The following is a 23,295-nucleotide window of genomic DNA, read 5'->3' as shown; positions in this document are numbered from 1 at the left end:
ACTAATGGCTAAAATAGCAAAGATTATTAGGGGTTCTATTCTATTCTATTCTATTCTATTCTATTCTATTCTATTCTATTCTATTCTATTCTATTTCTATTTCTATTTCTATTTCTATTTCTATTTCTATTTCTATTTCTATTCTAATTGTAGTCCCCCACACTTCTGGAGGGACATTGTATTACTAGATGACATGAGATGCAGGATGGGGAAGTTTAGAGGTTTTGGCAAGCTGATGACAGGTAGTTCTGTAAAAGTGAGAAGTAGTGTGGGATTGTGGGATTTGTACTTCTTGTTTCTCTTAAATTACATTAGGAAAGGAGTTAATATAATTGGAATGATTATTGCTTATACTTTAGATTTAATGTCCAGCTGAGATTAATTATGAAAAGGCTTCTGCGAACAGTGAGATCTCGGAGCACTGTCTTAATTGTCATGGGGAGAGGAAAAAACCTACTTTTTTAAGATGTAGTTATAGCCTGATCATTGCTTTTGAAAAACTTAAAATTACTTGTGTGTAGGCAATAATGAGGACCCAAATTCAACAACCTGGGAGGTCCCTTCCATTCTCAAATTACTGGAAATGCTCTAACTTGGTATAGACTCAGGAAAGCATTATTAGCAGATTACTTAGTGACTCAATTGGCAAATGGAATTTTAAACATTTTAGAGTCTAAATAAAGTTAATTAAGAGCATTGGGCTATAGCTTTGTGCTCAGTTTTGATGCCTGCAGACATGGATTTTTCTATTTAAGATGTCAAACCTCAGCCCAATATAGTTATTTGTGGAAAAATGTAAATTTCATGTGTGTACTTCATTAAGTGCTTCCACTTCTTGGGTAAATGCTTACCAGATTTTTTGAAAATTTTGATGCAAAAATAAATTCTGTAGAGCCTGCGAGGTTTTACTGCCAGCTTTAGGAAGCTAATTTCAAATGGCTGACTTGCAAAATAGATTTAATTTTGAAGGTATTTGTTTAATATCAGGGATATTGGTGTTTAAAGAGTGAGTAGAAATAGGAGACAGTGGTTTAGTAGGCATGAAAATGGCAAGAAAGAGTTAACTAATTCTTTAATGAGTAATACATGAAGGTTTAAGGAGCTTTATGTTTGTTTTTTTTTTAACAGAGTTTAAAATTCCCAAAAGTATTAAGCATAATATATGTTCTGTGTCTCCTAGTATACCTAGTGCACTTTAGGGAGTGTGGATTTTCTTCCATTTTGGAAATTTTCCCAGTAAGTCAGTGAATGTGGAGTACCATTTCCTTGAAAGTTAATTTCTCTATTCTTAACATCTGACTCTTGATAAACACACAAGTCATCTCCTCCTGTCCTTGTGATGAGCTTCCAAAATCTCAGAGTGTCATATGAAGCACAGGTGCTGCATGACTACAACAAACAGTTTTGAAGAAGTGCTTGTATTTGCTGATGGATTAAATCTATTTATGTCATGGAAAAATAGCTTATCTTGGCATCTGATCAGAAAATTGCAAAGTGTCTTAAAATGGTGTGTGGTGAGCAGACCCTTTCCACTGGGAATTGCTACCCCTTAGCTAGAGCAGGAGGGCTGAGACTAAATCCACTGGTCCAGGCTGTTGGCATGTGAAGCAAACTGTGACAGATCTAAATTTTCAGTTACAAATGTCTGATCAGAGAGGGTTGCTTTTTTGAGAGCATTAATTCACTTGCTTTGTGATCGTTGGACTGCATTTTTGGTTTGTGACATTAGGACTATCTAAATGAAGGGTAGGATCTCTGTACATAACAGCAATGTTTCTTATTTCAAGGAAATGGTAGGAACAGTAAAGTGCTTTTTCTGTGTTTTTATTACTTGCATTAAACTTCAGGGGAATTTCACATCCAATAATAGAAGATGCTTATGAACTTCAGGTCAAGTTAAGTTTCCAGAAGCTCTAGAATGACTTCAAATGATGTCTGTCCCACATTGTCTAGAAATTGTATAATAAGATTCTTACCACATTATTGCATTACAAATTGGAAATACTCTGAAAATATTAATTTTGCTGTATAATATCCAAACATACTCGCTTTTTCTCATACTTCTTGTGTGCTTCAACACTGTATGTTAGTATGCTGTGTTCATGTTGTTTTGTCTGATTAAGTGGAGAATTTCTGTAATTGGATGAATCCCACACACATTGGTGCAAACAGCATACACCTTTAAAATATACTAATTTATCTCTTACTCATTTCAAAAAATGGGCTCTATATAGACAGGATTCAGTATGCAATGGAAAGGTTGGGATCAGCAAGTAATTTTTTGCCTAAAAATATTTGGATGGTAAAAATATCCTTATCTGTTACTGTTCTCACACTTACCACATAATACTTATCTCTAATGGTTAGCTGATTTCATGCTGAAGGCTTCAGTTCAGCAACACACTCAAAGTTTTGCATGACTTGCATCAAACTGGATAATTCCCACTTTTTTGAAAATAATAATGTGCTTGAATCAGACACGATTAAGTACTCTGTTGAATTAGTATCTGTGTGGAAATTATTTTTCTACTCAACATAATCAATTTTGGAACTGGAAATTGCCTTCTGTTGATGTTTTAGTATTTTTTTTCCAAGCTGTGCCACCATCAGTTGTTGCTCACTTTAATATTTGTGGCTTTGCAGTTATCCAGACAATTGAATTATTTTGTGTGTGCCTTCAGAATAATTATATGCCTCTTAACTATCTTTTCAGTTTGCATGTAAAATTAGCATTTTGTCACTGTTTTGTCATTGTTACAAAAATAACAATGCAAAATCTGGTAGTCAAAGAATTAGCCTCTATTTGATGTGAATAAATAAAGTTTAAATTCACAGTTATGTGAGGTGTAACATAAATTTAAAAAAGCATAACTTTGATCTATATGTGCAGCTGTGTCTACATGTTTTTATTTACCTTTGTTTCTGTATTTTAATATTTTTCAGACGAGTATAAAAGAAGGATTACTACTGAAGCAAACCAGCTCTTTTCAGAGGTGGAAAAAGCGTTATTTCAAACTTAGAGGTCGTACCCTTTACTATGCTAAGGATTCAAAGGTAATTCTGTGCCATTAGTGTCTAATGCCATTTACTTGTGACTTCAGTTTTCTTTAGATTTATAAGTTTAATACATTTAATAAGTTTAACAATAATAATAATAATAATGATTTAATTATTTTTTCACAAATAACTTTTATAATAATAATAATAATAAATGTTTTATGTAAAAATTGCTGTATATAGGATGTAATGTGTTAAACTTTATGAAAGATTGGTAATTTCTCTTGATTGTTTAAAAATGAAGTTTATCACAGTTGCTTTAATGTTTTTTGGCTATTCAGACAAATAATGAAGTAATTTTAAGGAGTTAGGGTTTTTTTTGTGGTTCTCAGACAGTCAAAAAAAGTAAAAACTGGATAATGCTTAGAAGTTATCACTAAGGCTGCATTTTATTAACACTCTTCTGCTCTGATGCCCATAGAAATAGTTATGTGAAATCAAGATAGGCTGATTTTCTGCCAAAACTTATATATAAAGGAAAAAGCTGTTTCCCATCTGTTGAATTTTTTTGGTGGGAGATTTGGGGGTGGGCAGAGGGGAATACTTATCTTCTCTTTGAAAAGCATTTCCTTCCTCCCTCCCAAGGCTGGGGCCAAGAGCATTTTGGCTGACTTGGATTGTTCAGTTTCATAGCTGTGGGTGTAACTCTCCTTTACCCTGTGGGGTTGCAGCATCTCAGGGGAGCTGTAGGTGAGGTGCTTCAGGTCTCTCATCTTCTGTAGCCTTGCTTTCTCAACAAAACTCTTAGTAAAGACACAGAGATCACTCCCTGTGGGACTATAGGACTGCAGCTGCATGGTGCACAGTTGTGTGGCTATAATGAATCAAGGAAAGCACCATTGCTCCAGGGAGCCCAGCACTGCAGTATCTCTGCTGTCAAACCTTTCTGCACTTGGTACCACCAGGAGCACTTTATATAAAGGATAAGCATGGCAGATAGGAACTCTGAGAAGGGCAACCTCAAATCACAGTATGATGCTGAGACTTTTTAAAATGTGAGCCTACCCTGTTAGATGAGGCATATGGGATATTTTGGGTCTCAGTTGGTCTCACTCCAACAGGTTTGTGCCCTTGCTATGTTGGGAGCCATGAAACTGTTGTAGGATGTTCCAGAGGAGGGACACAAAGATGAGCAGAGGGCTGGAACACCTCTTATGATGACAGACTGAGAGTCCTGGGACCTTATAGCAGCCTTCTAATACCTAGAAGGGCTACAAGGGAGCTGGAGAGGGGCTTTTTACAAGGGTATATGGTCATAGGACAAGGGGGAATGACTTTAAACTGAAAGAGGAGAGATTTGGATATTAGGTAGGAAGATACTCTTTACTGTGAGGGTGATGAGATGCTGGCACAGCTGCTCAGAGAAGCTATGGATGCACCATCCCTGGAAATGTTCAAAGCTAGGTTCAATGGGGTTTTGAGCATGGCAGGGGGTTTGCAGGTAGATGATCTTTAAGGTCCCTTCCAATTAAAACCACTCTGTGATTCTATGTTAAAGATGAGAAAAGAAGGTGTTATGAGTAGGCAGTTGTGCTAATATTTTAATACTTAATCCAGACATGCTGAAACTCCACCAATATCAATTCTCCTCCCTGTGGCATGGAAGATAAAAACATGGTAGAGCTAAAAAAATAGGCATTTTTGTTGGACTGTGTTGTCTTCTGTGCTGCAAAACACCTCATGAGCATAACAGAATCTAATGATCCTTTGCCAGAGGCTGAAGTGTTTAGAGTAGACATATATTTCTCTTGTTGGAACATCAGACAAAGAAGTGGAGGGGATCTCTTCAGCTCTTTGAGGTACATCTTCTCATATGGATACTATATCATAGCTTCCTACATGACTTTGGAGTTCCATCCTAAAACTAAATAATTAATTTACATTTTACTGTGTGTGAATCTCTTTCCTCTGACACACATTTATGCTATACAGTAGACACTCTAAAGCTTCATCTATGTAAGAAAATCCTCTTTTTTTAAAAGAGATTTTAAAGCAATAAAATTATTGAGCCCTTTTTGTATGTCATCTATCACTTAGATAACAAGTAGGACTGTATTTAGGGGCTAGCTATGAAATTTTATCACATCATTAGTGTGTTCTATTTTTTTTTCAGTACTTTTAGTTTCTTTTTTTGTTTTCTAATTGGAATAGATGCTATGGGATTAAGGCACATTTTGTAAGCATATCTGAAAGTGGACTCAGACTTAATTTAATGCTTCTATGTTCTTTTCCCTTCACAGTCTCTAATATTTGATGAAGTTGACCTGTCAGATGCCAGTGTAGCTGAATCAAGCACAAAAAATGTCAACAACAGCTTCACGGTATGGAACAATTTTAACACTGTTTTTGAGGGCTGTGGATAAGCTGTTACTAAGAAAATCAAGAATCCTCTCAATTGCTTATTTTCTCTGTTTGGAAATAAAAAGGCTTTTTTTTGGAAATGATTTAATGTATGAGAACAATACCATGTCAACTATAGAACATTTTATTTCAGTGAGCAGAAATGTCAGATGACAGTTGTTTCAAAAGGTGATGATAGAAGGCCTTAAAAATACAAGATTCAATATTAGTACTTAGTTCTTTTTATGGGTTTGTGCTGTAGTTTCTCTTTGAGGTGACATGCTGAATTAAATCAAATGTAATTGTACTCTTGTAATAATTATCTTAACATTTTTGGTTTCTTCCCATATTTAAATGTATTTTATTTTTTTCACTGCCAATCATACCCATATATGTTTCCAAGTGACGTGGAAAAGCTGTCCCTACAGTTGCACCTTGGTTCTGATACTGCTGTAAGAAACATAGAGCTGTTTATAAATCCCCATTTCTGTAAGTTCTCAGGTATTTTTTACACAGATGATCCTTTATCTTTTGGAACTAAGTGATAATATCTGACACAGTTCCTCTGCTGATTCTTAACCTCTGGAAAAAGAAGATCTTAAGCATAAGCTAGTTACGTGAAATGCCATTGGTGAAGGTGTCCTTTTGAAGGTCATCTGGAGATGTCCCACTGACTGTAATGGCATCATTTCCCTTAGCTGCATGTCCCTTTATTCTCTATTAAAAGGTTGATTTTTCATTTTCCTGATGTTTTTAATTCCCCAGGTGATCCATATTAGTTCCTATTACTAGTCTTGGTTTATCTTCTTCAAAGCAGTCATGGCAGGTTCATAGTTTTTGCTTGCTGTGGTACCTCCCAGGCAGCTGCTGAGGCAGTCAGAGCACTTCAAAGACATGCTCGGGTTGGTCTTGACAGCCCAGTGTGTTGTCAATCTAAGCTGCTTTACTGGCTAAGAATGCAATTAAAAAGACTACTTTGATGGAAGGTTTCAGATGAGGTGATGTCTGTGTGAGATACTAGCCTGTCTTTTTGGTTCTTTCTGTTGCCTAGAAGTTCTGCTTCTTCAGAAAATTGGGATGTTGGGCTTTTTATTTTTTTTCCTCTTGTTCAATACTTGGTGTCTTGGTATCCTTTAGAATCCTTTAGGCCCATTCAGCATCTCATTCTGTAGCAAAAGGATGTTTTGTCTCTAGTATCAAGACTTGTGTGGAAGACAGTAGCAAAAAAAGAAATCCCTGGCTACAGCTTTAACAGCTTCAGAGACACTGTTTATTTTCATGTCCTGGGTACTTTAGGGCAAACTGTGTTTTCTCTAAGGAGTCCTCAAATTCATTTTGAAAAATTATTTGGATGTAAAGCTCTCCTGGATTGAAGAGACATCTGATTTGACTGTGAAATATGGTAATAGTTGTCATCTTGCTTAATCTTTTGGCTTCTTTCTTTGTGTTTGCCTAACCCAGTCTCCCAGCAGCACAGCTCTGTGAAGTGAGACATCGCTGACCTCGCCTGCACTGGGTTGGACTCGGGGGCTGGGGGTGGAGTGGGTGGTTAGCTCTCCAGCAATACTCCTTGTAAATAAAAATAAACTTTTCTTTTTGCCTTTTTATTTTCTTCCATCTTAAAAAGATAATTCAGCCTTTCTTAAAATTATGGGTATTTTTGTTTATGTTCTAAGTGATCTGTGTTCAAAAAAAGCAAAAATTAAATCCTTAACTTTAGCCTTCCCTAGTTAATGTACCCTTGTTTCTTTGTCCCAGTAGATAATATTTTTAACACAAAGTGACGTAGATGGAATATACACCAAATGACAACTTTTCCAGGAAAACACACCTTTAAAATTTTATATTAAAAAATATTTTTTTTAAATAATAATTTTGTCATTTCACTTAATCTCACCCTCTCCCCTCAGTTTCCCACTCCCAGCTTGTAGAATTTACTGTTTTGCCTGCTTTTTCCCTTTCTAGTTTGTCTGTTTGAAGGCAGAGGTGTATGTGTCAAGTTTTTCCATGCTCTTTTTTTGGATAAAACTCAAGCCCTAAAATTAGTCATAATACACAGATTTAAGGTTGGGTTTATTTGTAATGCACAAGCTTGCAGAATATTTTATGTAACTAAATATCACTGTTTGTTCACTGGAATTACTTTTGCTATCTTTCTGCAAACAAGTTGAGGTTAAAGGGAAAGGTGAAGTACACAATATCTGCTAATTAAAATGCAGAACTGATAAACCAGCTCATTTGTTTAATTTTTTTCCTTATTGCTGATAATATTACCTTTCAGTGAATGATCAACTCACTTCTAGCAATTAGTTTCTAGTGCCCGACCTTGCCTTTTAAGAATTTATATGTGTTTTGTAGTTCTGAGCATCCTTACCTAGAGGTTAATAGGTAACCTAGAAGGAAAGGTGTCCCTTGACTTCAGAACATTTACATAAGACACTCAAGGCTGGATTCTTCCTAGTGCCTTGTCAGGTACCAGTGTCCCAAGCCTATGGGAAGAGAGAAGAGAGGTTCAAGCAGCCAATTCAGCCTATGAGGGATTTGCATCACACTCTCCATCAGCCACATGAGGAACTCAGGGGGGACTTTGCCCAGCCCATGCTCAGTTCAGTGGCGTGGGTGAGTGCTGAGTCCTCATAATGATACTGGGTACTCTGCAGATGTTTTTCCCCAGAACTTTGCTTCTGCCTCGGAGGGTGGTTTAAATTGTCTCAGGACAGCCAGAGAAATGGAGCTGCTCAGCATGTTACCTCTTTGGGGAAGCTTCTGGGATGAATTAGTCTCCCACCTTTATTGCACAGAAGCAGATGGGGTAGTGATCAGTTCTGCTGAGAGCTGTAATTCCTTGTGCATTTTGGATTGCAGGGATGGAAGTTGGCTTGTTGATACCTCGAGTGAATTTAGAAAACCCTTTATTATTCTCAAAACAAGACTCGAGAACAAATGAGGCTGAAGAGTTCTCTCTGGTGTGCAAGCGTGGGCTGGTAGAGCAGTGGTGCTGTGCTTTTGTTCCAACAGGTGTAAGGAATGGGATTTTTAAATACTAAAGGGATTCTTGAACAGGCATATTCAGATAATGAAGTTCCTCAACGCAACAAAGGTGATTACAGATTGAGATTTAAAAGGAAATTATCGTAGGTGAACTTTGGGCTTAAGTTTCTACCTCTGCCTTGCTTTTGATGCTGAAGAACTGATGCACATTGCTGAGGAAAAAGTCTGTAGATGTTAAGTACACTGCCCCTCATTGAGCCACATGGTGATATAAAATGCTCTGGGTTACTATAAATCTGTGCTAGAGTCTCATGTTAAATACACAGGCTTCATGTGGCAACACCTGTATTTTGATCCTTCCAAACTTTTGTTTGAAGCTTTTAATTCAGTTATGGGTTTTTGATGATAAATGTGATGGAAAATAATAATATTATGGTAAAATACTGGTTTTGAGGCACTGCTTTGTATATCTGGCTTTATCTAATTGCATCTAAGAGTAACAGAGGAAATAATTTCTCTGTCATTCTGGAAAGTCCCCTCCAGGAATATGAGAGTTAATATACTGTATGATACTTAGGATGGGGATTCAGCTTCTCCTAACTTATGGGTGGGACTTGATGATGGGTTTATGGGCCCCTAAATTTAAGTATCTAAAAGAGAATTAATAGGTCTTAAAAGTAGATTTCTGTAATTGCTCAGTTCAGTTTAAACTCTAATGATTTATTAACTGATTCTCCCTTAGCTACAATAGCAGCTTTGTCATCCAGAGCATCTAAAATGAAGGCCCTTGCTTTCTGAATCAGGTGCTGAATCAAGTGCTTTTTGTCGAATGTGCACCTTCTGGAAGTTGTCATCTTTAGGGGGAAGAAGCTGCAGTAGGCAGATCTGCTATCCTGGAAAGCCTACTATGATTTTTAGCAATTAGGAACTGGCTGGAAAGGAGACTTTATGTTCCAGCTAATAACACTGATTACTAGGATTCTGGATATGCTTGCAGAAATGTCTAACATAGTACATTTTTGCTGACTTATTTGTTTTAGCAATGCTTTAGACCATATAGACCATAGAGTCCTGATAATTTATTCTGTGAAAAAAATACTTCCTTGGAGAACTTTTAAAGTGTTGGGCTTTAATAAAGTTTTCTCACCTAGTGTTATGATGCAAAGGCAGTAGAAACTTACAAAATATCTCAGTTTTTTATTTTATTTTTTTTTTTACATCCATTTGATTTGACTGTTTTCCAAGGTAAATAATCTTTGCCAATGTTCTTCTATGCTCTTACCTGTTCTTGCTGTTCTCCTGATTGTTATTCTGCAGCATCATCTTGTAAGTGAAGTTATATACTTGACACTCAAGGAAGCCCAAGTTGCAGACATTTGGGATTATTTTATAAATTAATGCTCATTTACAATCCTTATAAGATCCCAAGTTTTGTCTGTTTCCTGCAGTGGCATAGTGTGCGTTTTTATGTCCCCTATATTGATACTAAGATCCTTCTTCTGTTAATTTGGAGCTGTCTGTAATATATAAATATTTAATCTGTACTTCTGTGGTGTGTATTTCTTTGTTTTTACTAAGGCTGAAATTTTTCAAGCACCGTACTCTTTACTTAATACATTGCTTGGCTCACTTCGAAGTACCTTGGAGATCAAGAGAGTAACTAAGTAATCAAGATTTTGTGCTGTCTGCAAATCTTTCTGTATTGCTACTTTACACTTCTCTTCCAGTTTAAGAATCATACCACAAAATTTTCTTGGAGAATAATAAGCTGCTTATTATCTATTAATCTTTTTTCGTATTAAAAATTCTGCTTATTCCTTCTTACTTTTTTACATCTTTTAGTTTTTCATCACATTGCATGATGGTGAATAAAATAATTGGTCTTTTCAAGTCAATGACTGAATTAAACATTATTGTGGATCAGCCTGATGTTTTAACTTTTCTGAACAGAAGTACTTAATTAATCCCTTAATTCATTAAACCCTCTATGGGTTAATTTCTAATGTATTTTTTCATATTATATTAAAAATACTCAGACAAAACAGGAATGGTATTTAAATGTTTTAAAGTTATTCCCTGAATGTAATTTTGTTACCAAAAAGAAAAGTTGTTTTTTTTCTCTGTGATTACCTTTTTGTGGTCAGATATACCAGTTCACTTAGACTGAAAAGTAGGGAATGTGGCATAATATGTTTTAAAACAACAACAAAAAAATTTCTTATGCAGCTGTTTATGGTTTTCTTGGTATTATATAAATTTGGATCAATTTTGAAAAAAAAAATTATATATACTGATTTTCCTTGAATGTATTATTTTTAAAAGATTAGGAGTTTTCTGTAGATTAGTGAAAACAAATATTCTTTTGGAGCAACTTCAAATGGGGTTAAAATTTATATTGTCTTCTAGTTTTTATTGTTTTTTTACAGACCTCTGATTACCTTATTTCCTGTCCATTTTTCTGAATGTAGCATATCCTATGTCTTGGTTGGGGATGTAAAGTTTATTGGCATATGGCTTATGTGGAACTGGCTTAAAGGATAAAGTAATTCCTTTCATCTTTGAATCCTCTTGTACAGCTGCTGTTTTCAATGAGAGATGGCCCAGTTGTACTGGAAGCACGATTATTGTGATTTGTTGGGAATTCAAGTTTAATATTACAACCAGTCCTGAAAGACATATTGCTTTTAGCACTTTATTTCAGTCCTGTTGCTTCTGATATCAGTCAGATCTGTTTTAGTCATGGAGAGTAGCTTCAAATTGTATTTAAAGAACTAACTTTTAATATTCACTCTAGGCTTGGGAGACAGAATTAATTTCCAGAATTTTCAGTATATTTCAGAGATAGTGTTAATTTCTCTGAACCTGGACACATTTTGCTTCTTTCTTGCCACTGAGATTTTTTCAGTTGTTTTTGAGACTTTTCTTCAGGACTACAAAAACTTCAGGGAATGTGAGAACTGCTTAACCTCCCCCAAGCCACGTCGGGAAGAAATAAGAAGAGCCTTTTCCCAAGGAGTTTAAAACCTTTCATCTTTGGGTTTGGGCACTCTATTCTGTCATTTAAAATATTAGAGACAAAGAGATATATTCCTAAAGCTGGGAATAATTTTCCTAAAGCTTCTTTTTTTTTTTTTTTTTTTTTTTTTTTTTTTTTTTTTTTTTTGTCCATTTAAATAAGCTAGCATCAGTTCAATTTTATTACTGACTCTTGATTTGCCCAAAGTTCAGGCTCTTGAGCTTTGTTGAAGTGCAGACATCTTATGGATTCTAGTGGAGGTATTTCTCTGCTGCTGTCCTGAATGTCTATGAAATCCAATTTACTGCAGTTCCATCTCAATGGACATCAGGCCACTGATAGGCCACTTGATAAGCCTCAAGCCTCTTTCAGATGCTCTTCTACCTCAGTCTGGTTTGCTTTTTTTCAAGGGGCTGCTTACCTGAAGGTTACACAGACCTTCTCTGGTCTTTCTGCTGCTTTTCTTTACTGACTTTCTTACTTCTTTAGTTTGGTGAAATCATCTTGCTACTCCTGTGATCACAGGATCAGCAACTACCCTTAAAGTTCCAAACTTGAGGCGAATTCCCTTGATTTCAGCTATTGCTAAATATTGCCTTGTTTGTAGACTGGATTGATTCATCTTTCTGGTTTGCTCTGTGAGAATACTCTGTAGCACAGCTATCCACAATTTTTTTTTTTTCGTAAAAATCTATTTTGAGTAAATGTCTATATATAGCCTGTGTTGATGTTCCCTTGAAGGGAGATACTCTTGCTTGACTTCTCCCTTTAATAAACCACAGGGACATGAAAGGAATGGGTTTGTGTTTGGAAACATGTTTCTGTTTTTTATCCTTTAGATCTGCAATCATCTCTTTTCTTTAGGTATGTTTTGAAATTTCCTGTACGTTCCAGTTGTGTGTTGACTTACAGTTTCGAACAGTATATACTGATGATGCTGGGAGTTCAGACACATTTGCAGATGTGTACTTTAAGTACTGTCCTCTGGTGTGCTGAGTCCCAGTCTCAGAGGCATGATATTTTAAATTTTGCCCTTGGGATTACCAGAAGGGTCAGTGCATGGCACTGTTTAAAGATGGGGTAATGCATATCCAGACTGCAGCCTGACAGATCCTGCAGTGACATCTGTAAAGGTGCTGGGGCTTCTTCTTGTCTCCAAGAGGTAGAACATGGCTGGAAATGGCTCTGTTCCTCTGCTGGCTTCACTAGGATGACTCAGCTTTGCACAGGTAGCTAATTCTTGGAATGGATTTAATTTTTCCCTGATTGTGAACTCTCTGCTGTTTCATACAGATGGTGATTAGCCTCTAAGTGATGAAGGTTTTTTTGATGCTCCCAGCCTGAGCAACACCCAAACCACAGAAAGAGAGGAGAAGTGCTTTGGATTCCATTTTGTTCAATTTTCTACTCAGGATTGGGATTTTTTTTTCCTATGTTCAGGCAGTTTAGAAGTAAGACAAAAACTGAAATAGCAAATTAATATGCTTAGGAAAAGAAAATTTAGACAAAAGCAATTAGTGTGCACTTGTGATGCATTTAGGGTTTTTTCTTCCATTTAGCACTTGCTCATTTCCCCTCCCCCTCCTCTCCCATCCTCTGACAGTGACAAAAAAATGTATTGAAGCTGAGAGCTCTTTGGGTGGGACTTCCAAGTTTTTAAGCTCCTTATCTCTCTCTTTCCCAAGAGCATCTGGAGATGTTGAAGCTATAAGTTTCATTGCAAAAAAGCAATAAAGCATTTCAGCTGTAATGCTAAAAATCCATAGATAAGATGCTTGAGATTGATCTGTTAGAAGGAAGCTGAACGCTTTTTAGAGAGGAAAAAAGGGGATACTTAAAAATGTGACCATTCTGGTCTATATTGTACATTTTGATTTTTTCCATTTGCCTGGAGCTTGTTTTCCACACATTTCATGCTTGGCAGAAATTTTTCAAAAATAACTTGCAGAAAATTTCCCATTTTCACTGGTGAAGCATTTGGGATGTGTGGAAAATAAGCACTGAGGATTGCCAGATTTCATTCTTCCTGCACTTTTACACTTAAACTATTCTCTGACATTTCTCTCTATTCTTGCTTTAGAAGTGGTTAAAATATCTGGATAAACCTCAGAAAGTATCCCTCACTGCAGTTCCTGTTTACCAAATAATTTTATAAATAAAGTCACTGGTGTAAACTTTGAAAAAATTTCCTGTTTCTAGAGAACAAGGATCCCTGGCTTCAGGCAGCTGAATGATGTTTAAGCAGGAATCTGTTATTACAGACAGAAAAAAATTAGTCCTTTGCTGGTTTATTTTGTACAAATGTGCAATTAGTGCCATTAAATATATAACTAATATATAACTACATGTTTTCCTTAAAGCAGAGAAGCCATCCCATCTGATAGATGTGTAGTGAACTGGTGAAACCAGAGCTAAGGGTACAGCAGTGCAAAGTTAATATGTTTAATAAATCTTTATGTATCTTTAAAGAAACATTCAGGCCTTGAGCTATATATGGCAGTTCCCAGTTTACATTTACAAGAATGGTGTATTGGTTTTTCTGTATTTAAATGCTGATTTAAAAGAAATTTTGACTTCTTTGGGTCCAAATCCATGGAACTTTCCTACCCTGCTACTTGTAACTGCCTCTTTATCAAAGTTCTACTTCTGCAGGAATAATGTTTTTCTGTTAGCAGTTGGTTGACATTGAAGACATGAGGTCGATTTGGGGAACTGGATTTCTGACAAAGCCATCTTTGCTGGATACTTTTGCAGTTCAAGGCTGGGCATGTAACTGGATGACTTAATTAAACTGGATTCTGTTTTCACAGAATCATGGAGTGATTTGGGGGTTGGAGCTGGCCTCTGAAGGTCATCTGGTCTGCCCCCTTTGCTGAAGTGAGGACACCTGGTGTAGGCTGCCCAGACCATGTCTAGCTGGCTTTTTAGGGTGGAGACTTCACAGGTGCCTTGAGCAAACCAGTGCCAGTCACCTTCACTGTAAAACTTTGTTTCCTGATACTCACAGAGAGCCTCTCATGTTTCAGTCTGTGCCCATTACCTCCTAACTTATCACTGGACACCACTGGAAAGAGCCTTGCTCTGTCCTCTTTGCATCTTCCTTTCAAGGAATTACATATATAAGATGCCTCTGAACCTTCTCCAGGCTAAAGAGTTGTAGGTCCCTCAGGCCCTACTCACACACCACATGCTTCAGTCCCTTCACTGGAATGTCTGCAGTGTGTCCATGTATCTCTAGTACTGAGCAGCCCAGAACTGGTCACAGCACTACAGGTGAGGCCTCTCCAGGGCTGAGTAGAAGGGTTCACTCCCTGGACCTGCAGCTTAGGATACCACTGGCCTATTTTTCTGCAAGGACATGTAGCTGGCATATGCTCCATTTGTTATGCAACAGTACCCCAGATCTTTTTCTTCCAAGTTGCTTTCCTGGCAACAGGGTGGTCCCCAGGGTACACTGATGCCTGATTCTGTGCCAAGTGCAGGACTTAGAACTTCTTGTTGGACTCAGTGAGTTACTGCCAGCTCATTTCTCTAGCCTGTTGAAGACCCTTGGGTGTACCAGCCACTCCTTCTCAATTTTCTGTCATCAGTAAACCTGCAGAGCATATATTCTACCACATCATCTGGATCACGAATGAAGATGTTGAACAGGCCTGGACACAGTATTGTCCCATGAGGTACACTGCTAATTACTGGCCTCCAGCCATGCTCTGTGCTGCTGATCACCACCCTTTGGGCCTGGCCATGCAACCAGTTTTCAACACACTCACAGGCTGCTCATCCAGCCTATACTTCATCAGCTTCTCTAGGAGGATCTTAAGGGATAGTGCTGAAAGCCTTACTGAAGGCAAGGTGAATAATATCCACATTTATCTCCTCTTCTATCAGGCCAGTTATTTCATCACAGGTGGATCAAACATGACTTCCCCTCGGTGAGTGAATCCATGCTGACTATTCCCAACTGCTTTCTTGTCCATGTGCCTGATTGTACCCTCGGAGATGCTCCTTCATTTTTGCTCAATGTGGTGTAAGAGAAGCCACCTAAATTACCCAACTGGATTCTACTGCAGAATGAAGTCCTGCTCACTTGTTCTGGTGTTGTACTGGTGCAGGAGATGCTGTGTGGGACTAACCCTTTTCTTTTTCCTCATAAGAGTTTTTACTGTGGGAGCCAAACCCACACATTACATCAATTTGTGAGCTTGGAAACAGTGAAATAGGAGAAGGCCAGGGAAAAGAAGTAAGCAACATTTTAGTGGAGAAGACAGAGCTAATTGTTCTGATTATAAATTCTGTATTGTACTCAGGCAAATATAATAACCATTTATTACCCACCTTGCTTTTAACTCCTCCCCTGTCTTTGTAATTTATACTTTTGCCTGGCTTGACTCATTGTGAAAAATAACAGTGACAATTCACCATAAAGCACCAACTAAGTACACCTTTGACAGTGTCATAATTTATTTAGTATACAGAAACCAAGAAATTATGAATACTCTAGAAAGATGTCCAACTGTTAGCACTGTGATTTTTGCTTATCTGAGAGGTGTGGGAGCATCAATGACCCCAGCAGTCTGTTTCCACTGTTGATGGAGGTGCATTCACCTGCCACTCATGCAGGCCCACCTGCACAAGGACAGGAGGGGCAGAGGAAAAGCAAGGGAGGCAGAGCATGTTATCCAAGTATTTGCCTGTACTGACTCGCCAACATCCATAATCACAGAGAAGTTAGGAAGCATTTAATGTTACACTCCTGCCCCAGGCATTGAATATGCTCCCCAGGAAGAGAGCTGGGGTGCTCTCTCTGTATCATCCTCTCTTCATTATTTCCAGAAAGATATTTTAAAAGTATCTGTCCAGAGAACAGGAAAACCATTTCCCCGTCCCTTTCGGATTCTAAGTGGTATTTCTACATTAGTAATTTAATTCAAGATCAGCCATACAAAGTGCTATTAGTGTAATGCCTGATAATAGTTGTGAGTGGCAGAAGGTGCCTGAGTGCAAATATCATGTTGCAGGAAGCAAAGTGCTTTACAATATCAGCTTTGTTGCTACTTAGGTATAGAGCACTGTTCTCTTGATTAGCAAACACTGTGTCTGCATTTTGAATTAGTAAAAGAACCCAGAAATGGAGCCATCAAGCTTTGGGAACTGTATTTTCTTATATATTTCTGATAGAAAAAAATTGGATTAAAAAATAGGCAAAAGGCTTTAATCGAACTCTCTGTGATTTTCTTTTATAGATTGTAAGTCTAAACTCACTAGGCTGAAGGCTGTTACTGGTTAGGTTATTCCCACTGAAAGAAGAAAGGACTTTCAAATTTATTCGGAATTTGATGACAATTTTATTTCCTTTCAAGTTGTTAAGCTTTTTCCTAATAAGTGTTGTCTGAAAGAAAAGTTGCAATAGAGGCCCCAAACTTGACTGTAGAAATGTTATCCAAGTAATTTCAAGATGTATATGTACATATATATATATGTGTATATTTTTAGAAGTTATTATTGTAGTATTTATGTGAAAATCCCCATTTAAGGCAAGACCTATGTGGTAGCAGAGTGAACAGTGTTCTCTTGTCCTCTCCCTCATTTCCCACTCAAAAAAATCCCCCTACTTTTCTGAACAGAGCAGGAATAATATTGCAGTAATAGGCAGTTTTACTTCCCATTCAGACATTCTATATTTCCTGGGATTTTTTAGGGTTGTGTTGGTTGTCTTCAACTTTTAAGACTGTATATGCTCATTCTTTCCCAGTGCCTACTGCTTTTAAAGTGTTTTTTATTCCAACTACTTCTATTTTATTACTTTCCAATATACAGCAATATCTGCTCTTGGTAAATTTCTTTTCCAAAATCAGCAATGACTTCTTGGCTACTTGACAATGGTGAAAATTTTCAAAGGAATGTAATCTTATTTAAGACATTTTGACTGTCTTCATCTTTTGTGATTTGTCTCCTGCTTTGTCAGCATGGGAACTGTTGGCACCGAATTTCCTTCAAGACTTAAGAGTTATCTTATTCTTATGTTACCTCAGTGCTCTTCCAGTGGTTCCTGTAACACTTCCTTTGCATTGTATTATGGGGCTTCTCTCTCTTTCTTTCTTTTTTTCTTTCTTTCTTTCGAGAGTTCAGCATATTCAGAATGATATACAAATAGTAGTATTTGGAGCAGCAAAGACCAAAAAGATAATATATAATTGAAAAAAAGATGCTGACTTGGGTCAGAAGAAGAGAATATACAGGACTCTGAATATGAGATGAGACTATGCAATGAGATAAGATTATTAGTTACATTCAAATTTACACGGCAGGAAAATTGTTTTGAGGTCAATTACATCCATTTAATTTTGATTATGTCTGTTTAAGGTTCAGTTGTCTTTAGTGAATGAGCTTCAAACATCCCACTTAGCTAATCATAGCATTGTGTAAGCATTCAGAAGAAAGCATGCCATCTGTATGAATGCAAATAAGAAGGTTTAGGAAGTCAGTCTCAATTTAGGATAAACAAGAAAAGCTGTACTGAGTTCATTAAAGCTCATAACACCATGTTGAATCAAAGTATAATTATAATAGTAGTAGATACTAAAAAATGAAGTAGAAACAGCAGAGAATATACGTGATTCTTACCCAACATTGATTCCTTGTTGGATTTTTGAGGACCTGATAAGTTGAAGTTTTTAGATATTGTCTTTTATGGTATATGATGTATTTATTTGTGATGAATTTTTCAAGTGCCTTTTTGGGCATTTTTACTTTTAATTTCCTCAGCATCCTTTGGGAATACTTTTCAAGTCTAAAGAATGCTTTGCATTTAGGGAAGAACACTTGTTGTTTGCTAACTGTTTCCTTGGTTCCCTGAGTTCTTATGTTACACGAATTATCTAAAAATTAATAAGAGCATATTTTCTCCATGATTTTATAGACTGAAATAGATGAGAAATTAAATGGACTTCTTAGTTCCGATTTGATTTGATTTGATTTGAAAAATTCCAAACATTGTTGATACTTCTTGCATATAATGCGTTTTGTCTGTTTTCATGTTACCAGGTATCTTCTTCAAGATTGCTGTTGCAAATATGTAAATCAAAGAGAATATGTAGTTTAACTATATTTACTAATATGTCTGTCTTCCAACCCCCCACTCTTTTTTTGTAGCACTAATAATAATTGATCCTATATTCATGTGATTGACAGTATCCTACTGAGTTGTTAGACTGTTGCAGTGCTGTGTAGTTTATTAAGTTTTTTGTGCTCTGATTTTAGAAAGAAGCTGGAATATATGAATTTCTGGTGTGTTTACATGCATTGGTTAGCAATGTTTGATGATGAGATCTGATTGCCAGTAAATGGGTGTGCAGTGCATTTTGAGATGAGGTTTGGTGTCCCACCTCAGTTATTTATAACAACTGTTCTGGTCCTCTGCCATACTTACCCCTCCCCTGCCAAAACTTTGGATACCAAAGGGTGTCTTCAATTGGCACTAGGTAACTAGGTATGAACAACTGAACCAGGGCCTTAATTTCAGGGGGTAGGGTGGAAGGATGCACAGTGGATTTCTGTGACCAGTAGTATTGAAGACAGGAGTAAAATATATAAACATTACTCAAAAAGATCAAGATTAGCCGGAGTTTTCAGCAGTAAATGCAGCTTCTGTTGTTAAATAGCATTTCACAATGTCTGGTTACCGGTTAGAATCAGTAATAACTGTGGCAGAAGGATGGATGTAATGTGCCAAGTCTCAGGTGGAATTATCATTATTTAATCTGTATTATAATCTCATGCTATATAATAGGAAATAATGTGGTATTTGCCCAAATAAGATTTCTGAGTCCACTGAAACCTGAAAACTTAAGCAGAATGCTGATTGTTGTTGGAGCCAGGGTTATATTATGATTTAATGACTTTTCTTGGCTTCATTGGATGACCTGGCCTAGAAAAACATTTTGAAGTAATAAAGCATCTGTTTGGCTCTAAACTAATGAGAGAAGCATTGCTCTTTGCATAAACTGTTCTTTAGGAAAAGCCATGGAGAGCTACTAATAAACCTTATTAAGTAGCTTAAGCAAGATAGAAGGAAACAGGAGCTATTCGCTTCCATGTGAAGTGAGTGCATAAAAAAAAAAAAAAAAAGACAAGCCCAAAGGGTTTTTGCCTCTCCTCCATGTGACTTGCAGCTTGCTGCACTTCAGTTACGTCGCCTCTGAGATATGTTAAAGTGCAGCTCAGTTTAATGAAGGCGTGGATAGGACAAATCAAGGCTAGAGACAATTTACTGCAGGGATTGGGTAAGTAACTGCAGCTGTAGATAAGTATTTACTAATATTGTGAAAATCTTGTAATTTCTAGCTTGTAGCATTCAAAAGAATACTCAGAATTACCATTTTTGATGGTCCTTTCTCCGTTTTATTTAAGTAATTTGCAAGTGTTGATGGTACTTACTATGCCATAGATTAATGCATAATTCTGATAAAGGATTTAATTTTATTTTTCAGACTTTCTACAACAAAACTAATAACTTTCCTTATTTTTTTGTACTTATTTTAAATTCTTCGCCATGGAAGTAACTGCTTTGTCTATTTTAATGCAGTGCTCAAAATAATTTCAGTGGGAGTTAGCTGATAGTTTCTTCTGCCTTCCTGTTATTTTGATTATTTTTCTAGTGTTTAGAGAGAGGGGAGATCAGCTTGTACTCTGAACCTCCTTGGTACAGTATTTTCATATTTCTAGAATGCAGCTCCAGACCACTGAAAAATTCCCAGCATAAACTTGTTCCAGAAATTCATTCAATTGTCCTAGTAGGATATGATTTCAACTGTTTGCTTTTATTCTCTGTGCCTTTTTATAAAGAATGTGTTCTTATACTGAGTTGCTATAGTTGGATATAAAAAGTATTGTTTTAAAATTTTCTGTGTATGAATTTCTGTAAATATATTATCAATATACAAGATAGTGAAATATGATGACAGCTTTTGTGGATGTTTGAGACTTACAGGCTTTTGATTTTGATATTTTTTTGTCTCTAGCAATTGGAATGGACCTTGCAGTCGCTATGATGATGTTATGAAATAGGATTGCAGTCTTAGTCAATTAGTAATTGAATGATTGTTTTAGCATTTCAGTGCCTGCCATTTGAGCATTTAAATCTCAATGCATAGACAAAGATCTGAGAAGGGGTAATGATCAATGTAGATTCCAGAGACCTGTAACAAAGCTTGATTTGAATCTTGGGAATTGTATAAGGAAAAGCAGACTGTTGTTGGTGGTGGTGCATTAATGAAAATATTTTTAAGTGTTTAGTATCTTGCCTTGTAGGGCGTGTCATCGCTTTGCATCATCTCACAGGGAAGAGTATATTAAATATCATAGTCTATAATAATTTTTATTATCTGGATTGATCAGGATGTGTTATCTTTTTCAGATAATCACTCCATTTAGGAGGCTAATATTGTGTGCTGAGAACAGAAAAGAAATGGAGGACTGGATAAGCTCTCTGAAGTCTGTTCAGTCCAGAGAACACTATGAGGTAAGCTGACATCCCTCTTGGTACAACCTGTTCTAGCTCAACAGATCAAGCTACAGGACACAGAACTGAGTATTCACCCTCCTGAGTGTGAAAAGTGTGTCTAATGTCGGAGTGAAGCTTCACATAAAGAACTTCACTAGCAAAATGAGAGCTTCTTATCACACTTTGGTTTTGAATTTTGGAGGGAGAGCAGGCTAAATACCCTTTGGAAAATCCTTTTGGTGAGCATTTCACTGTCGTGCCCTGTAATATGGAACCGTGCGTAATGTCAGTCACCGTAGCTGTGTTCTGTACTTGCAAATTTGTCTTAACTTCTCCTTTACTAGACCGCACAGTTTAATGTGGAACATTTCTCAGGGATGCATAACTGGTACGCCTGCTCCCACGCCCGACCCACCTTCTGTAACGTGTGCAGAGAGAGCCTCTCTGGAGTCACTTCTCACGGCCTGTCTTGTGAAGGTAAAGCAACGCTTGCTTCCCGTGGTTATCCTGCTGTGTGTGCAGACAGATGGCTCAAGCTCAGTATGAGTCATGACCCCGAAAATAATGAGTAAAGAGCCTGAAGGGAGAAAACTCTGCCTGAGGGTGACCCTTCTCTGGGCAGAGGGACTGCTAATCACTGCCTCACCTTCCTGTTGCTCCAGGTGCCTTTTTCAATAGAGTGCTTCTTTTTATTGCAGCAATCAGTTTGGAGTGTACAGGATGGTGGGTTTGCAAGAAAAGACAGGATTTGTTTGATTTGCACATCAAAAATGTGGAACAAATTAGTCTTACTGGTTTGCAGAATCAGCATTTCTCAGAAAAAAAAATCACTATGGTATTTTCTGCCCCAAATTTAAAAGCATTCTTAACATTGAACAAAGTGTTCTGACCCTTCCCCTTCAATTCTTGTTTGCTGCTGCCTGATCCTGCAGTACACACTGAATTACTGCTTTAAAAATTCTCTCACACTGTGTGGGTTAGAGATGCAAAATGACTGCATTTGATGATTGAACAGGGGAAATCCAGCACAAAGAAAGTGTGCCTAAGACTTCAGCATTTAGCTAGAAATTATATTTAATGGACAAATAACTATAATTTGCCTGAAACAGCTTATTTGTTTTTTCCTGCAAGTTCTGTGTAAAAGTGGTAACAAGTACACTTGTGTTAGGAGCCAGCAGAAAATAAAGCATCTGTGTGACCTTATGATATGTATGAAACACTGAGATATTTATTTACTAAAATAGCTGACTGCCCAGAAAAGAGTTAACAGTTTCACCATTCATGATTTGATTTCTTTGGATGCATGTAACCCAACTGCAAATGCATTTCTGCTATTGATGTTGCTATAATACTTGAGGATAATAATATGTATTAAGGAAATCTTACAAAGGAAACATTAACCCACTGTCCTGAATTGTCCATGCTTTTAATGTAGCTAATAGTGCAGTTGCCAAGGAACAGGAAAAACCCGTTTCATAGAAATTAGAAGTAGCATGGTTACTTCCAGCTTCTCTGGTGTATGTTTCCCACTGTGTGTAAGTCCTTTGGACAATTTAAAGGCAATTAAGGTATTCTCTATGTCTGATATTGGCAGATGGAAATATCATGTGCTTAACTGAAATGTAGCTGTATTGCCTCTGTGTACAAATACAGTTATATTTGCTCAGGCAAATAAAAGGAAGAACTTTCATAAAGAATTTATCAATTCCTAAGTTAATATTATAGCTATCTTAAAAGGCTGTTTAGCAAGAATTACTACTATAAGATTATCAGTGTTAATGTCTGTAGTTCACCATTTTATGTTTTTTCAGTGTCTAATTTTGCATCTTAGTATGTTTTTAATGTACAGGGTTTTGGAATTAAATTTACATCAGGGAAGTTCCCATCATTTCCAGTTTGTCACTTTTCTATATAACTTATGACAAACTAATGCTAAATTTATCCACATTTCTGATGACAGTTTTTACAAATAGCTTGTGAAAGTGACTTGGATTTCCTTTCCACATTTCATAATCGTGTATGACCTGGAATGTTTTATATGTAGATATTGTGATATTCTTTTGTCTATTAATAAGTTTACCTCCTCTTACTTCTTAGCTTGCATTTTATATCTATTTTCTTCTTCCTTTATAAATAAAATAAGATTTTCAGTTATATATCTAATCTAAATAATTTGAAATTTTACTCTTTTACTGTAATACTTTATACTTTCTCTGCAATTATGCATACATGTTAAAACCCATCATTCTTAATTTCTTAATCTAAAAACTGCAATTTTTTTTGACACTTGCTTCTGCTATGTGCACTTCTAATGCATTTAATCACCTATTTTTTTTCTTAGCTTAGCTGTATTAGCAGTCTGTACTGTTTGAGAGCACAATATGGGAAG

General features: G+C 36.7%; 1 protein-coding gene across 1 annotated transcript in view; it reads left to right on the top strand.

Annotated features, from left to right (window-relative positions):
- The window catches only part of DGKH (diacylglycerol kinase eta), a 159,628-nt gene that overhangs the window by 78,659 nt on the left and 57,674 nt on the right, over positions 1 to 23,295 (top strand). The window contains exons 3-6 of the mRNA XM_056495967.1: positions 2,944 to 3,054; positions 5,298 to 5,378; positions 20,820 to 20,924; positions 21,251 to 21,383. Coding sequence (XP_056351942.1) covers positions 2,944 to 3,054; positions 5,298 to 5,378; positions 20,820 to 20,924; positions 21,251 to 21,383 — 430 coding nt within the window. The remainder of the gene's footprint in view (positions 1 to 2,943; positions 3,055 to 5,297; positions 5,379 to 20,819; positions 20,925 to 21,250; positions 21,384 to 23,295) is intronic.

The sequence above is a fragment of the Oenanthe melanoleuca genome, chromosome 1, assembly GCF_029582105.1.
Source record: "Oenanthe melanoleuca isolate GR-GAL-2019-014 chromosome 1, OMel1.0, whole genome shotgun sequence".
Lineage (NCBI taxonomy): Eukaryota > Metazoa > Chordata > Aves > Passeriformes > Muscicapidae > Oenanthe > Oenanthe melanoleuca.
The sequence above is the reverse complement of the archived record's forward strand: the minus strand, read 5'-3'. Positions and strand labels throughout refer to the sequence as shown.